General features: G+C 39.9%; 1 protein-coding gene across 1 annotated transcript in view; it reads right to left on the minus strand.

The window, feature by feature from the left end:
* Positions 1-4091: 4091 nt before the first annotated feature.
* Positions 4092-18359, minus strand: part of LOC118494928 (E3 ubiquitin-protein ligase TRIM39-like) — a 214681-nt gene continuing 200413 nt past the window's right edge. Inside the window, exons 3-4 of the mRNA XM_036000615.1 lie at positions 8376-9126; positions 4092-4168 (exon numbers count right to left, since the gene is read on the minus strand). Of these exons, the coding sequence (XP_035856508.1) occupies positions 4092-4168; positions 8376-9111 (813 nt within the window). The 5' untranslated portion in view covers positions 9112-9126. The remainder of the gene's footprint in view (positions 4169-8375; positions 9127-18359) is intronic.

An 18359-nucleotide genomic window follows, 5' to 3' on the forward strand; every position in this document is an offset into this window, starting at 1 on the left:
TATAGACTTAGAGACTCCAAGAGAAGAAGCAACTGGCATCATAAACTCTGGCCTAGTTGAGAATATCCTTCTCTTTTTGGAACTCAGCGTTCCTACTGTTTACCTTTAGCAGATAAGGAGGAAAAGGGCCATAACATTTTGAACTGTATCTCCTTCTGTCTCTTGCTTTAACAGGTGTTTAGGCTAAGTAGAGAGCAGGATCAGAGGGGAAAGGTAGTAAAGTCATTGTGACTGTTTGTGGTGTTTTTTCATCTGCGTAGCTGCTAAACTTATCCTAGAGGGGGGTGGTTTAAGTGAGTTCTTACTATATAGATGTATGGTTTTCTAGCTGGGTCAGAAGACCCTTTCAGATGTGCCATGAGTACTTGTGAAACTGTTTTCTCTGCATTTGCAAACGTAAATAAATACTCAAAGACCAAACTTTGGTTTAATCCTCAGATCGTCCTTATTTGTTTCATCTGGTGTTTTTGATACGCACTCCTGCTCCACTACACTCTGCCTCCCATTCTACTTTTAGAGACTCTAGGAACCACAAGTAACTCTGCATTCTGGGAGCGTAGTGCTCTAGTGGGACAATAAGGTACTAAGAGGTCCTCAAGATATGAAGGAGCTTGACCATTTAGAGCTTTGTAGGTCAGAAGAAGGATTTTAAATTCAATCCTGGATTTTACAGGAAGCCAATGGAGAGAAGCTAATACAGGAGAAATATGATCTCTTTTCTTAGTTCTTGTCAGAACACGTGCTGCAGCATTCTGGATCAGCTGGAGAGTCTTGAGGGACTTATTTGAGCATCCTGATAATAAGGAATTACAGTAGTCCAGCCTGGAAGTAACGAATGCGACTAGTTTTTCAGCATCATTTTGAGACAGGATGTTCCTAATTTTAGCAATGTTACGAAGGTGAAAAAAGGCTGTTCTAGAGGTTTGTTTTAAGTGGGCGTTAAAGGATAGATCCTGATCAAAAATAACTCCTAGATTTCTGACAGTAGTGCTGGAGGCCAGGGCAATGCCATCCAGAGTAATTATATCTTCGGCTAATGAGGTTCGTAGGTGTTTCGGGCCCAGCACAATAACTTTGGTTTTGTTAGAGTTTAACATCAGGAAATTGTAGGTCATCCAGGACCTACAATTCAGACATGTAGGTCATGTCTGAGCATGTCTGTACTTTTGGAAGTCTATCGGTAACGTTAACAGACAGTGTGTCTTTGTGTGTGTGTGTGTGTGTGTGTGTGTGTGTGCTGTGCGCCGGGCAACGGTGTGTCTGTGTGTGTGTGTGTGCTGCAGGGCAGCTCTGTGTCTGTGTGCGTGCAACCAATCAGCGCGCTAAAGCCAATTCACAGTGTTGCTTTAGGGAGCATAGAACAGCACCCGGGCCATTTTCAGCCCAACCAATGTTACTTACCCTATTAGGAGACCTTAAGGTACAGTGTGAAATACCCAAGCCCCCAGGAAGAGCACCATGTCTGAAAGCCACCATGTGCTTAGCAGAGTTAAGTTAGTTAACGGTGGTACTGCACCATATGGCCCAGAAAGACTTTTCACATAGACTTTGCATGGCGAAAAAATACTTCTATATTTCAGCGGATAATTTTTTTGGGGGTACATCAACTTACCAGCCCGAACACTTAAAGGGTCCTTGTTTAAAACGTCACGATTCTCCATGTGTTCTATTAATACGTCCATATTATTATCTTATGATACACCCGAGGGATGTATGTATGCTGTAAAGCCTGTAACATCATGTATGAAGCGTTTCCCAAACTGGCGGGGCTATCGGCTAGTAGCTATTAGCGATAGCTAGCATGGATGTATTAAGAGAACGGTAATACCATAATTAGCTATATGCCTACATAACGTTACTACAGACATAGCTAGTGATTACATCGCCTTGGTTCTCTCTTATGATACATCCGAGGGCTGTATGCTGTAAAGCTTGTAACGTGGATGAGGGATGAAGCCATGGATGAGCTCTGTTCACCAAACTGCAGGGTAACCTTAGTAGCTAGTGTTAGCTAGTAGCTAGCTAGTAGCACAACATAATGATTAAATCTCCGTGGTTGCCTAAATACATCCATCGTTTATTTGGATAAGCATGTAAACGATCAGGAACAACGAAAACACAATATTTAACGTTAGTGAATATTTTAGACAATGAAAACGGCGAGTTCATGAGTTCGCCACTTGTAAGAGACACGAGAGAGAAGCTCATGAACGAGCATGTTGCTACCGGTTGCAACGACAACACTAACAAACTGTTGCTGGTGCGCATGTCCATCATGACATCATGGGCCAGTCAACGCGGAAGAGCCGAGCTCCATGTTTGCTTTATGCGCTTTTGATACCCTATATAATCATTCTGTCACCACTTTAATGCTTAAAGCTGCAGATGTCAGATAGGAATGTCAGTTTAAGGGGTTGTGGTTTCTGCTAAAGAAGCTGTGTACATCTCACTGAGGAAGTGGTTAAAAGAACTCTGGGTGAACTCTGATGCACAAAAGGTTAAGCTTACGTCTTTAAAGATAGAATTAGCCTCATATGGTAGAAAGAAGCATTATGAACCAGACAGTTGGTAGAGAAACAGGAAGTGTGTAAAAGGTCTAAGCGTGTAACACTCAGAGGAGGAGTTATATATTTTGATGGCCACAGGCAGGACAACCTCCTGTGGCGCTCGGTGGTGCATTGTGGGTGTCTGAGTCTGTCAATACATCTCAGACTGACCAGTAGTAGTTCAGCATAGTTCTAGTCAGATTTTTTTTCCTCATGGCCAAAGCCAATTCTGACTTACCAAACATTTCTAAATGGTTTCAGTGAAGCAAATTATAAGAAATATACTATGAGGAAATTCTACTGGTTACAGTGCCACATGTTGAGTGTGCAGCATTTGCTTTCTTTTGAGTTTATTAAACTCGTATGTGTTGATTAAAAATAGCTCTTTTGCAGATTTAGTAACAAATTACTTAAAATGATTTCATAGTTACTTAAAACTATAGTTTTGAGATTATTTATGTTCTATTTTTTGACAGAACAAATCAACAGCGCATGTAAATAAGATATTAGAATTATTGAATCCATATATGTTGCTACACAGAATAGACAGAATCAATACAGTATAGTTATGTAAAAGACATTTTCCTCATGCATTTAAATCTGGTGCATCTCCTGACCTCTGGCATTTTAAAATCAGAGGTGTCTGTAAGTGGAAACTTCTCTCTAGACTCCATCTTTAGAAACGTAAGGCCTTTTAAATGGCCGTCTATCAAACGGACTAAACACTTGACTACTTTTTCTTTAGTTTGTTAGGAAAACCTTTGAAAGGCCTGTTGATCTCAGGAGCAGAGCAGTAGCTGATGTAACATGCAGGAAGACTGACTGATTCAGAATCAGCCAACCTGTGAAACATACCTGTGTTTTTAAAGTCCTGGTCAACCCAGAAAGAGGTCCACTGAAATGTGTCTGAAGTTCCAGAAGCTTGTTGACGTGATGACTACGGACACTGTCTGGAAGAGAGAAAATAAGAAATCATATGAATGTAATGTAGTATGCTCAGTTATTAGTTATGTCAAATACATTCTACTCATGCATTTATGCCTGGTATTACCTCCTGATAGTATGGTTTAAAGTATTTCCAGTTGTAAAGTGTTCTTACCTGTGTTGTTGGTCTGTGATGCTGAGGAGGCAGAGAGAGAAGAGAACAGTTCATATATCAGTAGAGAGGGAGGACGCTCTGGGCTCACATGATTTAAGAGAAACACTTTGACTTCAAATCATCAGTAAACAGGAAGGGACAGAGGACACTCTGTGGTCACGATTTCACAAACTCTCTCAGAGAGTAACTACATAGACTGCAGTGAAGTCGCTTTTTGAAGATTTTAATGTCACGTGATTTAAGAGAAACAGTTTGACTTCAAATCATCAGTTTAACCAGAGGGGAAGTGAGGGAGGAGTTCTCTTTAGAAGACTTTTATTGATCACCTGAGACAAAGTTCAGCTGTTGCAACAAATACAAGTAAAATAATAAGTGTTGTAGAAATAATAGTATTACATTCTGACAGTTAATGCTTAAAGCTGCAGATGTCAGATAGAAATGTCAGTTTAAGGGATTGTGGTTTCTGCTAAAGAAGCTGTGTACATCTCATTGAGGAAGTGGTTAAAAGAACTCTGGGTGAACTCTGATGCACAAAAGGTTAAGCTTACGTCTTTAAAGATAGAATTAGCCTCATATGGTAGAAAGAAGCATTATGAACCAGACAGTTGGTAGAGATAGAGGAAATGTGTAAAAGGTCTAAGCGTGTAACACTCAGAGGAGGAGTTATATATTTTGTTGGCCATAGGCAGGACAACTTCCTGTGACGCTCGGTGGTGCATTGTGGGTGTCTGAGTCTGTCAATAAAGGTTCTCCTCAGACTGACCAGTAGTAGTTCAGCATAGTTCTAGTCAGATTTTTTTTCCTCATGGCCAAAGCCAATTCTGACTTACCAAACATTTCTAAATGGTTTCAGTGAAGCAAATTATAAGAAATATATTCTTACCGGCAATTTCCACTGGATGCGGAACGTCTGCGGAACGTCGACGGAGTCATTAGGTTTCGATTAAAGTCAATGTGTGTATTTCCACTGACTGCAGAACGTCTGCGTCCCGACTCCGTCCCAGTTCCGTCAGTCCGCAGCCCTCCGGAGCTGATACGCAGAGCTTCTATTTTTGACGGACGACGGAGAGCTCCGCAGCAATTCAGCACAATTCAGATTGTGCTGGACAGGAAGTCGAGCACAGAAACAAAATAAAACATCCGGATACTTTTCAAAATGAAATACACCGTGCTCACGGCAGGTCATATTTCCCTGCACTACACCTTGAAAACACAGCACAGAGTTGTTTCCCCTCTACTCCTCTGGATGGAAACAAACTGTTGTTGGTTTTGTGGTTCTGTTTATAGAAACTACATCCTGTTATATCGCACGAACATACGTGAATTCGCGAGATCTCGTGGTCGGCTGGCCGCAGCCGTTACGCAACAAATCCGGACCTGGTGGGTATTGACGGATGGCGGAGCACGCAGCCGTTCAGCAGCGGAGCCGGTCCGCAGACGTCCCGCATCCTGTGGAAATCCACGGTAAGAAGATTCTACTGGTTACAGTGCCACATGTTGAGTGTCAGTAGCATTTGTTTGGGAAGTTTGGGACGTGAGGGAGGAGTTCTCTTTAGAAGACTTTTATTGATCACCTGAGACGAACTTACACTTACTAAAATAATTAATAATTATGTGTATAAAACAAAACTTGTCACAGGTGATTAGAGAGCCTGTTAGGTTTAATTTACACACACAGACCCACAGACACACACACACACACACACACACACACACACACACACACACACACACACACACACAGAGACACACAAACACACAGATGTTGAATTATCCTTAGTTTGTGCCTCTCATGCAGAAGTTGTAGTTCATTTTTAGCTTTCCCTCTTATAATTATAATTACAATTTTTTACAAATTTACTGTAAAACTGCAGCTTCACAAATTTGGTGTCTAAAGAGACGGATTTCTAATGCATGTGAAAAATAGTCCGTTTGATACAAGGCAGATATTCTCCACATGATGTGTGAAAATAAGTCAATACATGAAATAAGCTTAATCACGGGCGTCAGTTTGGTTTGAAATGTGACAGAAACGCATTTGGAAGTGCATTTCCTGAAGTGATGGGTACAATGACGCATTCATTTTGTTTCTCTTTCGCGCAGGTAATGTTTTGAAAGACGCTGTCCTGTAGCTTTCTAATGTAAATGAATAAAAAAGGTATACATTTACTGGTGCAGCCAGCGCAGCAGCAGAACAGCTGTGTCTGTGCCGGCCCTGTCGGGATAGAGATTGTTGTGGATTTGTTGGCATCTGTCACTCAAGAATCATATGTGTTATGAACTTTATTTTTTTTTCAAAACTAAATTGAGCTAAAGGTTTTCAAAAAAAGTGATGGGTACAAAATGACTCATGACAAAATCTGATAGGTACGCGTACTCACCGTCCCCACCGAAATCTATGCCTATAAGCTTAATAGTCAACACTGACAGGAGAGATGATCAGAGGGGCAGAGTTTTTACCACCATCATTAATACTTGGACTGAACAATAGGAAGAGTTTCTCAGTGAAGGAGCAGCCAGTAAAGGAGTAGAAGATAAGAGCTGGAGCATCTACGTCATAAAAGGAGACCAGACCCTCCTGTTGTGTATGTTCTTTTTCCGTTATGACTCGCTATCAAACTGGATAATAAAAGGTTTTTCGGCGTGAGTTTAACAACAAAAATAGAAATCATATCACATCCATACAGGGATAGTAATACACCGCTGTTAAAACATTATAACATGTGTATTTTTTAACACTCTGTATCGGCCGATACGCAAGTCCAGGTATCGGAATCGGAACCTCTCTAGTTTTTACACTACTGTGTGAGAAAGGGGGGGGGGGGGGGGTCACAAATGCATCAAATATGCACAGAGGCTGGAGCACATTGGACAAGGCTGGAGGAAATGAGTGTTATGTGGGGGGTGGCAGTAGCTCAGTCCATAGGGAGTTGGGTTGGGAACTGGAGGGTCGATAGTTCAAGTCCCCGTACGAACTGAAATACGGAGGTGGACTGGTAGCTAGAGAGGTGTCACCTCCTGGGCACTGCTGTTTTTGTAGATTTTATTCCAATGTTTTTGTCACATTCTTTTGAATTTTTTGTCACTTTTTTGGCGTTTTTTTAAATTATGTTTTTGTCAACTTACTAAGAAGTTTTTGTCGCTTTTCCCAATGTATTTTTTCACTTTTTTCCATTTTTTTTGTCACTTTTTTTAAACAAGTTTTTGTCACCTAACCTTTGGCGATCTTTTTTTTGGTAATTTTTTCAGCATTTTAAAAAAAATGTTTGTCGATTTCTTTCCTGCGTTTTTGTAGCTTTTTCCAACATTTGTCACTTTTTTCAACGTTCTTTTGTCAGAGTTCTGATATTGAACGTTTTTGTAAACGAGGACAACCCTCATGTTGTCTTCCGGCCCACATGCTACTTTTTCTGCTGCTTTTTCTGACGTTTCTGTCACATTTTTCCAAGTTTTTTTTTCCCGATGTTTTTGTCACTTTTCTTCTGCGCTTTTTTTTGACGTTCTTTTCCGTAATTTTTGTCACTTTTTTCAACGTTCTTTTATCATTTTTTTTTTTTAATGCTATAAAATTAAATAAAACACCCAAATTCAAAGAAAGTAGTGAACTGGTCATTTATTTTACTTGTGAAGAGCATCATATGGATCCACGTTATTTTTTTGGACATTTTGGTTGATAGAAACCCAAATTTCTGATATACAAACTTTTAGAAAATGGGTCAACTTTGACCCAAGGTCAACAGGAGGGTTAACCATTATGTCTAAACACTTTAAATTATCAGTTTCATAATAAGAACAACAGCAGGTTCTCCAAATAGGAAAGTGGCTTACATTTAAAAGTAAAAGGTACAACTGTTGTGGTAGAAAGAACAGAACCAGCAGTTTATAGTGATATCAGAAGAACTGATTTAGGAATAACACCATTAACATTCTTGGTCTCAACAAACAAATTTTATTTCTGCAATTATGCCACAATAATTCAGACTTTTTCTTTCCTGTCTCATTATTGAGAAATATAACAAATAAAAACATCAGACAACCAATTTACCCCATAAACCTCTTAGATCCTAATTGTCCCATCAGATTTGCACTTTACCTTTAATTTTAGATGTTTAAAATGAGAAGAAAAAAAAAATATTCATTAACACATTAATTTGATGCATCATGACACACGTTATGTGGATGATATCTATTTAAACCTCTGTTAAACCCACAGACATTTATTATAACTTCCAGAAGAAATCAGTTTCTAAAGACACCAAATATGTCAAGATGAAGTTTGATTCAATTTGCAAAGAATTGCTGCACATTTAACCATATGATAATAAATGGAATAAAGTGTAAATCAGTCACCACAGGAAACAAATTCTGTAGAAAATAAGATGTAAAATATATGAATATGTACATTTGTTCCCTTTACTGAAAATAAATCAATACCTGAAATGAGATCAGTGATTAGTTTACTCTGACAGGAGAGATGATCAGAGGGGCAGAGTTTTTACCATCTTCATTCAGATAGGGACTGAAGTATGGGAAGAGTTTCTCAGTGAAGGAGCAGCCAGTAAAGGAGTAGATAAGAGCTGCAGCATCTACGTCATAAAAGGAGACCAGACCCTCCTCATAATCCACAAACACCCCCACCTTCTGAGGAGGAGACTTTAGAGAGAGAAGGACACGAGGGTCAGGAAGAGCATAGTACCCATTTCCATTTGTCAACAATATAGTCCAGTAACCTTTCTGAGTTTTCAGTGTGATGCTTCCCTTCCTCTTGATTGACTCTCTGGCCACTCCTAAAATCCATTCAATCTTTCCTTTAACTTGAACCTCAAAGTAAAATCTGCCTGAAGAGAAACTCTGTTTTCTTAAAACACTAGCACACTTAGAAAATCTCTCTGGGTTGTCTGGGACATTCTTCCTCCCATCACCAAGATTCACTTGTTTCCCATCATCAGACAGGATGAGATTAGAATGTGCTGTATCAGGATCAAGAGTCACATCCACTACATACTGCTGGACCCTCTTCAGCTCAAGCAGCTTCTTCATCTCTTTACTGAGTGTCTCCTCCAGCTGAGCCACAGCTTTCACCACAGTCCCCTCATATGATGATGGACGGACGCTGACCTCTGTCCAGTCCTTGGTGGGTGGAGGTTGTTGGACGTTTAGGGACTGGACACTCTGGAGAAGATGGAGGTGGTCTTCAGAGCGTAACACCTGCTCCACCTCAGTGCTCCTCTTCATCAGCTCAGAGATTTCCTGTTCCAGCTCTTTGATGAAAGCTTCGGCCTGTTTTTCTGTTGTTTTCTGCTTCTCTTTGATCGTGTTGATGAGCTCATTCAGGCCTCTCTCAACAGACTCCTTCAGAGAAGTGAAGACCTGAACACCTTCTGCTATCTCTCTGTCTGCATCTTCCTCACTGAGGTCGACTGAGTGTTTGACCTCCTGAATCTTCAGTCGTCTCTTCTGGATCATCTGCTGAATTTCAGCCTCTGTCTTCTTTCTTTCATATCCTTCTTTCAGAGGAACAACATCATGCGTCTTGTGATCTAAAACAGTGCAGAGCATGCAGACACATGTCTGGTCGGTCTTACAGAACAGCTCCAGAGGTTTATCGTGCTTCGTACAAATCCTGCCTTCCAGGTTCTCCACAGGGTCGATCAGCTGATGTCTTTTCAGGCCTGACATGGTCAGGTGAGGCTCCAGGTGAGTCTCACAGTAGGAGACCAGACACACCAGGCAGGACTTCAGGGCCTTCAGTTTGGTTCCAGTGCAGACGTCACAGGGAACTTCTCCTGGTTTGGACACTTGTTGCTCTGAGCTGCTGCTGCTGGCTTTCTGTTGAGCTGACTGTCTGAACTGAGCAACCATCTCAGAGATGAAAGTGTTGACCCTCAAATCAGGTCTTGTGGTAAAACCCTCCTTACACAGGGGACACAGGTACCGGTCATTGGTATTTCAGTGTTCAGCGATGCAGTTTTTGCAGAAGTTGTGTCCACATGATGTAGTCACAGGATCTGTGAACACATCCAGACAGATGGAGCACAGAAACTGATCTTCAGATTGTAGGTAGTTTGCAGCAGCCATATCTACACATGTAGGTGGGAGAGAACAAAAACATTTTATTCAAAATACAGTTTTAGTTATTTGTTGAAAAACAAACACATGCCTTAACTGTCCTATTAAGCATAGCTTATTGTAGCAACAGCCAACATTTCCCATCATGACTATTGAGTAGTTTAAGTGTTCCGTCTTAAGTCTGGGCGATAGGGAGAAAATCAGATATCACGATATTCTTGACCAAATACCTCGATATCGATATTTCGGCGATATCATCAGTAATGTGGACATAATGTCTAAGCGGGGAAAAGGCAAATAATAGAACAGCTAGAACAGTCTGGTAAGTTCAGAAAAGTACATCACTTTACTGTAATGCAGCCTTTAAAACCAGTACAAGACAACACTTATGTCATATCACAATATTACGATATCCAAAATCTAAGACAATATCTAGTCTCATATCACGATATTGATATAATATCAATATATTTCCCAGCCCTATTCCCTTTCATGTTCCAAAACCCAGATGTTGCTTTTTGCTGTTGGTAATTACCATTTTAGAGCTTGTTTAGTTCTAACCATCAGTGAGGTGGGTGTTAAGTTTCTTAAACCCAGCTGTATTTTGTTACTGTGTTTTTGAGTTTGTGTTCACTGTCATTAAAGGCTTGACATCACTAAAGATCCTGACACACCAAGCCAACAGCCGCCGACTACTGCAGACGGCGGCCACTTGTGGCGCCGCCTCTCGTCGGCCCTCGTTGCCTTTGTCTTGTCCAACATTTAGCACTGGAACACACCACACAGACTACAGCTGACGGCCAAGTACCTTGCATGTGTGCAAGGAATTAACTCCCCATACCAGCAGGCAGCGGTAATCTATTCATCATTCAACAAGGGAAACTGGATACCTTTGCCATGATACCCACAACATACAGCGTTTACTCTAGCAGCGGCAGAACCAAACAGAGCCTACAGTCCCTCTGCTTCACTCCCCGCCGGGAAGACAGCGGTACCGGGAGATGGCTAACTGGACTGTGCATCTCCCGGGCTGTCATCCGTTCTCTCGGCAAAGAAGTCTCCCTACAGTTGGAGCGGAGTGGAGAACCGAACAGCCGGCTGCTGGCTCGTTGGCTAACGTTAGCTTGCTAATTTAACCCACCCAACATGGCTTCATCGTACACCTGTTACCGAAAATTAGCAAAACTAAAATGTCACTCACCTGGCAACAAATAATTATGTATATCTTGTTTTATGTTATATCTTATGGACATAATGGGCAAAACTAGTTATTCTAATAGTTTGAGCCTGTGTGTTTTTAGAAGGAACATTCAAACGTAAATTTTGACCAGTTTTGACACTTCTGTGTGTATCGGATTGATCAGATGAGATGAAAAATGAAAGGAGCCTTGGGTGTGCGTGTCACAGTCGTTTGTTTGTTTTCCTCATTCTTGTTTCCAAGCTGACCAGCCAATCAGATGAATTGGCTGTTCAGCCGACGGCCACCCATGCCAATTCAACATGTTGAATTGGTGTTGGTGGAACAGCCGTCGGACACACCGCACAGACTAGGCCAACGGTTGATAACTAACAAGTAGGTTAGGTCAGTAAACTTTCCAAGTAGCTTGCCTAACATATGGGAACGTGATTAATATTTTATGTTTGTATATAAACAAACAAACTAACGGAGTCGCTGACAGCAATTTACTGCGCAATGGGTGGAGCGAATTAGCATTTCCTAAGATGGCGTGAGAATATCCCGTCCTACTCTGCCTCTGATTGGCTTGTTCTGGTTTTCTAACCCTGACCAATCTCATTCCTCATGCCTTAACTAATCAAATCTAACCAACAAGTACGCCAATCAGAAAAGAAACCGCTGGCCCAAGCCTACTGTGTGAAAGATTATTCATGTGTAACAACAGGCTGAACTTAATCATTGCTTTCCTAACTTTGTAAAACAAAATGTAACAAATAAATAAATACATTTAATATTGTCACAGAGGCTCAATACATTTACTTTGACGACTATTGTAGACTAATTTAGATTAAAGAACAGCACTGCTAAAAAAGCTCTGCTTACTTCATAACACACACATTTCATTTCCTCCAGTTTCTTCACATTAAAAGCCTCCCACTGGTTCTCTGGTGGAAAGTTTTTTATTGTGAAACAGCCAGAGGAAGCAGGATGTAGGAAGTGATCAGTAAATAGTTTCCCCCCACCTTTTTGTAAATGGACTCTTTTAATAAAAACAACAGTGTTAATTGAACATTGAGAAGACTGTTCTCTTTGGCAAATATACATTGTTATGTAGACTAACAGCACAAATGTAGATTAATCACCAAATGGTGCCTTGTTGTAAGATTAGTTTTCAACATCCCATCATGCTTAGGGAACTATCCACTAGTGAGATCTCTGATGTGATGAAATACTGATGATGTCTTTTACATACAATAAGGTAAGGTAAGTGTCCTGCTATGAACAGTAACAGACCTTTTAGATACAATAAGGTAAGGTAAGTGTCCTGTTATGAACAGTAACAGACCTTTTAGATACAATAAGGTAAGGTAAGTGTCCTGCTATGAACAGTAACAGACCTTTTAGATATAATAAGGTAAGGTTAGTGTCCTGCTATGAACAGTAACAGACCTTTTAGATACAATAAGGTAAGGTAAGTGTCCTGCTATGAACAGTAACAGACCTTTTAGATACAATAAGGTAAGGTAAGTGTCCTGTTATGAACAGTAACAGACCTTTTAGATATAATAAGGTAAGGTTAGTGTCCTGCTATGAACAGTAACAGACCTTTTAGATACAATAAGGTAAGGTAAGTGTCCTGCTATGAACAGTAACAGACCTTTTAGATACAATAAGGTAAGGTAAGTGTCCTGTTATGAACAGTAACAGACCTTTTAGATATAATAAGGTAAGGTTAGTGTCCTGCTATGAACAGTAACAGACCTTTTAGATACAATAAGGTAAGGTTAGTGTCCTGCTATGAACAGTAACAGACCTTTTAGATACAATAAGGTAAGGTAAGTGTCCTGCTATGAACAGTAACAGACCTTTTAGATACAATAAGGTAAGGTAAGTGTCCTGTTATGAACAGTAACAGACCTTTTAGATATAATAAGGTAAAGTAAGTGTCCTGCTATGAACAGTAACAGACCTTTTAGATACAGTAAGGTAAGGTAAGTGTCCTGCTATGAACAGTAACAGACCTTTTAGATATAATAAGGTAAGGTAAGTGTCCTGTTATGAACAGTAACAGACCTTTTAGATACAATAAGGTAAGATAAGTGTCCTGCTATGAACAGTAACAGACCTTTTCACAGTTGTAAACAAACATTCTAAACAAGTGACAAGGCTGTTGCCTAGCAATGGAAGCTAAACCAGAACCACAGAGATGCAGTTCCAAGTAGCCAAACTAAAATCCTGACAACTGATTAAAAAAGTGGGCTACTGTGGACAAACCAGTGGTGTAGTCTACGTGATACGCAGGTATACCCACTATACCCACCAGGGGCGTAGCACCAAATTCTGGCCCTGTAGAAAGGCCCCTCCACAGCTATTCAATCTAGCATCTTTTTGGGCCCTCCTCACATGAGGGCCCTGGGTACTCATTCCCCTTTTCTCCCCAGTCCGATGCCCCTGATACCCACTAAGGAAGCTCCAGGATTTCCATATACCCACTTCAAAATTCCCAATGACACGCAACAACATACTTTCCATTATATTTTTTGATATATACATCTGTGTTTTTCTTCTTCACATAGGCTAAATAAAGGTATTTCCCCCGTTGGTGCATAAAAGTATATCTAGGGGAGGACACCCAAACCCCCCACTATGATATGGCCTCCCCTCCCCCAAATGCAGATTCTGGCCAATATACAGTAAGGTATACCCAATACAACATATATACACAATACATTAGACTACACCACTGGGACAAACAGTCATCTATTGTTACCAATTTCACATTAGAGGAAGAGTGTGACTTGGTGCCTGAGTAGAGCTGAAGTTTAGTGTCCATCCTGTTGTTGAAAGTGTAAATATGATCAGCTGGAACGTTACTTACCACCGGGGTTTTGGCGGAGACTCTGAGCGGTCTGCACTGCGGTGTGTTCAGGTACACAACCAGACGCTGGACAGCTGCACGTCCTCTTTAAACGTTAAAGTTGTATTCCTGTTGAGAGTCCAAAGCGAGTGTGTATCCAGTGTGTGTAGAAGATAAAGCATTTTCCAAATGGCACAACAGACCTTTTCACAGTTGTAAACAAACATTCTAAACAAGTGGCCAGACTGTTGCCTAGCAACGGAAGCTAAACCCAAACCACAGAGATGCAGTTCAAAGTAGTCTAACTAAAACCAGAATTATAAAATCAAAGACACAAACACACACACACCAATAACTCAACGGTGCATCTCCACCAATGATATTATGAATGAATAAACTGCTCTGTGAACTTAAACCCACATTATAAGTTATTCTCACTTCATAATTGTGCCTAAATATTATTCTATAAATCTGTCAAATGCATGCAGACTGACTGAGAGACTGAGACCAAACCTCTTCTTTTAATTCATTTATTAAAGGGATAACCAGGGAATCATCTCATTTATAGACAATAATACAGAAAATAGTAAACACACACACACAACACTCCCAAGCCGTATTACTCCAACACCGGAAATATGTTTATTTACTTTTATGCAGAAAAAACATCTTTGTACATCAAATTCTGACCCAAAATGAAAGACAGTATTTATTTGAAGGCCATGACAGGAACAGCAGACACTAGAATACAACAGGGAACAAGTTGTAGATGATGGCTCTGTTTGATTTAGCCTGGGTTAGACAAGTGGGATAAACTTTATTTGAGTTGGTTCAGCTTCTTGGACACGATTACAGGACAGGATGATGAAAGGCTCGGTTGGTAGGATGAATTTAAGGTTGTTCAAATCATTTCTGATTGGATATTTGGGTTGTATATTAGAGCATTGGGACAGCTGTTTGTGACTGTTTTTTATATATATATATATATATATATATATATATATATATATATATATATATATATATGATGATGAATATGATTAAATAGATTGAGTTATGGAGGAGCAGATCAGAGTAAAATGTGACCTATATCAGAAATCTGGGTTTCTTTCAACCAAATTTCCCAAAAATAACTGAATGAAGTAAGAGATTATACAACATTTGTTGTCAGTATTGAAATGTGGCTTTACACAATATACATACAATATACAATGTCAACTTACAACATAGAAAACTAAAGTTATCGTTATTGTCAGACGTTACCCACAAGAAGAAGCTCTGCAGAACAACTATAGATGAAAACAGGAAAAATGTCTTAGGTGCTACGGCAGGCTGTTTTAACATTTAATCGAACCACACTCCTATCTGTAATTACATTTTAGATATTTATAATAGCATTTCTCCTAGTCAATATTATATTCTAACTAGTCAGAATAGTAATTAAAGATATCCACAATAACATTCATACTTGTAGCAATTGTTTTTCAAGATATCTACAACTTTCATTGTACTAGTCAAAACTAAATTTGAATCCTTAAATTGCATAAGTGGCCGTTTTAACATTTAGTAGCTAGATTGGATATTTATTGCAGATATCTGTATTTAATTCTTCCTAGTCAGAAAGAACTTTCTAGATATCTGCAATAGATTTTATCAGAATATGTCCACATCCTGTTGTGTAGACCAGTTTTTATTAAAGAACAGCACTGCTAACAAAGCTCTGCTTACTGGACATTTCCTCCAGAGCTCAAGTCACTGCTTACTCAGGCCTTGTGTTCAACAACTGCTTTATTTTACAGTTTTTATTCTATAATCACATATTTACAGATTTCTTTGACTCATAAACCATCTTACAGAATTCATGAATCAAATAAAAAATGCCCAAAGTGACCAGTAATTATCTAAAACACTTTCAGACAAGATAGAAACATCCATTAACTTTTTATACCCGGTATAATAACAACACATACTGTGTTCTGTAGACATTATGGGATGTAATAGGCCTCACTCTTAAATGAAGATTCATGACACAATGAAATATTCAGCAATATGTTTTCTGTGACTACACATCAAATACAAATGAATATGTATCTGATTACATAATCAACACATTAATTTGATGCATCATGACACACGTTATGTGGACGATATCTATTTAAACCTCTGTTAAAGGAACACGCCGACTTATTGGGACTTTGTCTTATTCTCCGTATCCCCCAGAGTTAGACAAGTCCATACATACCCTTCTCATCTCCGTGCGTGTTGTAACTCTGTCCGATGGCTCCACCGGTAGCTTATCCTAGCACAGATCCTGGAGGTAACTGGCTCCATCTAGCCTAGCTTAGCATAGATCCTGGAGGTAACCGGCTCCATCTAGTCTACTGCTCCCAATAAGTGACAAAATAACGCCAACATGTTCCTATTTACATGTTGTGATTTGTAGAGTCACAGCATGTACAAATAACAAGGTCACATGAGACACAGCCATCTTCTCAGGTGCTGCAAGCATATGACTCCGCCCAAGTAGCAGAAGTAGCACTGCTTCGCCTTTCTGAGAATATAGTTCCCAGTTTATATACAGTTAGAACAGGGACGTCGTTAGGTCTATTTTAGGGGGCTGAAGCTACCCCAAAATGTTCCTAAGCCCCCCCAAATAATAAGAAAAATAATAATTAGATTTTCTTTTCTTTTTTTTTTTTACAGTGCACTCTGTATCACTCCCTACGTGGAATCAATCTTCCTTCACCATTCATCTGTTGGTGTCGTCGTGCACTGCAGTCTGTTTTAGTTTTATTTCACAAACTGTCAACTGGTGGAAATGGCTGTTTTAGAGAGAGGCTCACGAGCGGCCGCTGGCACGGTAACGGTATGTGGACGAGCGAGGTAGAGAGTTACTGAAGAGAGAGAGCGCCAGGCAGCATTAAAACAAAGCAGGAAATCAGAGAAATAAAATGTTGTTTTCGCCAATTTATGACTCAAAATGCAACTGTATCAAGTATCTCACATCATTAACATTATCCAAATTCATAATTAGAGACAACAAATAATATATCCAGCTACAAAAAAGCCAGAAAGTCGAAAGTTAGACAGAAGTACAAAGAGTCAATGGCCATGAAGATTATACACCGTCTTGTCTCTTCTCATTGGTTTAAACTGGCAGCTTTCAGAACGCTGCAGACCGCTGTGTTGCAGTAGCTGCAGGATTTATCTTGTCTCGTCGCTAATCTTTGGTCTGGACTTGCTACCGCACACACAGTGAGTGATACAGGGTGAAATTGTAAGTTGTTGTTAATGACTTTTACTTGCTTCACTTCAGCTACATTTACTTAAGGTAAAGATAAAGGAATATTTTAGTTGGCTATAGAAAACATTGGTCTAGCTAGTGTAAACGAGTGACATACAAGAAATAGCTCACCTAGTAAGCTATCCGAAGCTCTCTATTCTTTACCATTAATATAGCCTGCTATCTCTATAGTATTAAAACAATATCAGTCCCTAAATATCATAGTGTCACTGTTAATGCTATTGTATCAGTATATCCTTCAATTCATTGAACAAATGGATACTGGAAGATATTTTAGGAGAGAGAGAGAGAGAGAGAGAGAGAGAGAGAGAGAGAGAGAGAGAGAGAGAGAGAGGCACCAAGGCTTAGCCTAAACTAAATTATTTCATATTTATTATATATGCTTGATTCTGACCAACTTAACTTTCTGCATTCCTTTGCTGTAATAAATTAAACAAGTATGTAGATGTTGCCTTAATGTAGACTAGGCTATATATGAGCATACATAGATACATCCGTTTGTAATGCGCACCTAACCGAAAGCCTCGTAACGAACGGTTCAATATGAATGTGTATCGTCACACCCCTAGTAATTAAATAGTCTTATTTTGACCTGCAACTTATCTAATAGAGAGAGGAATTAGGTATGGTATTACTTTACCACACATTTACACGGGTAGATAGATAGCGGTTAAGTCTTAGCCTAAAGAAGAACTCAGCAGGAGCTCAGTGTGGCCTAAGTAAACCCCCCCATGCAGCATTGATGGATCTAAAAGCTAACTTTAGAGTTTGTAAGTAAGATTTTGAAAGAGAAAGTTTTGCATAGCCTCGGGGCTAAGCCCCCCTGTCTTTCAATCCTAGTGACGTCCCTGGGTTAGAAGATGGCTGTGTCTCATGTGACCTTGTTATTTGTACAAGCTGTGACTATATGTAACGGTACAGATAGTTAATGCCCCACATCACTTGTGACAGGTGTATCACCCTATCAGGAGTAAAGAGTTAAGGTAAATATAGCCTATCCGGTGTGAGGGGGGTGGGGTGAAAAGAAAAGAAAGAAGTGTGGAATGGCGGGGCGGAAAAGGAAGGCACGCAGAAGTTTACTAGAGAGCCCCACTCTCGCTTGAACGGAATAAAAAAAGAACCAAATTATTGTATGAGGTAGGCTACGGACAACAAGTCGGAGTTGCTAAGCTTTAAGTAAGGGCTGAATCTGTTCGCGTCATCTAGGACACATTTCCTCAGCTGAACAAAAGTCGGCAAAGCAATTAGCAATAGCGACAGAGTCTTTGATGTTAGCCGCCCTCCGGGTAGCCTTGACGGTAAAAGGT

This window comes from Sander lucioperca, chromosome 4 (genome assembly GCF_008315115.2).
Source record: "Sander lucioperca isolate FBNREF2018 chromosome 4, SLUC_FBN_1.2, whole genome shotgun sequence".
NCBI lineage: Eukaryota > Metazoa > Chordata > Actinopteri > Perciformes > Percidae > Sander > Sander lucioperca.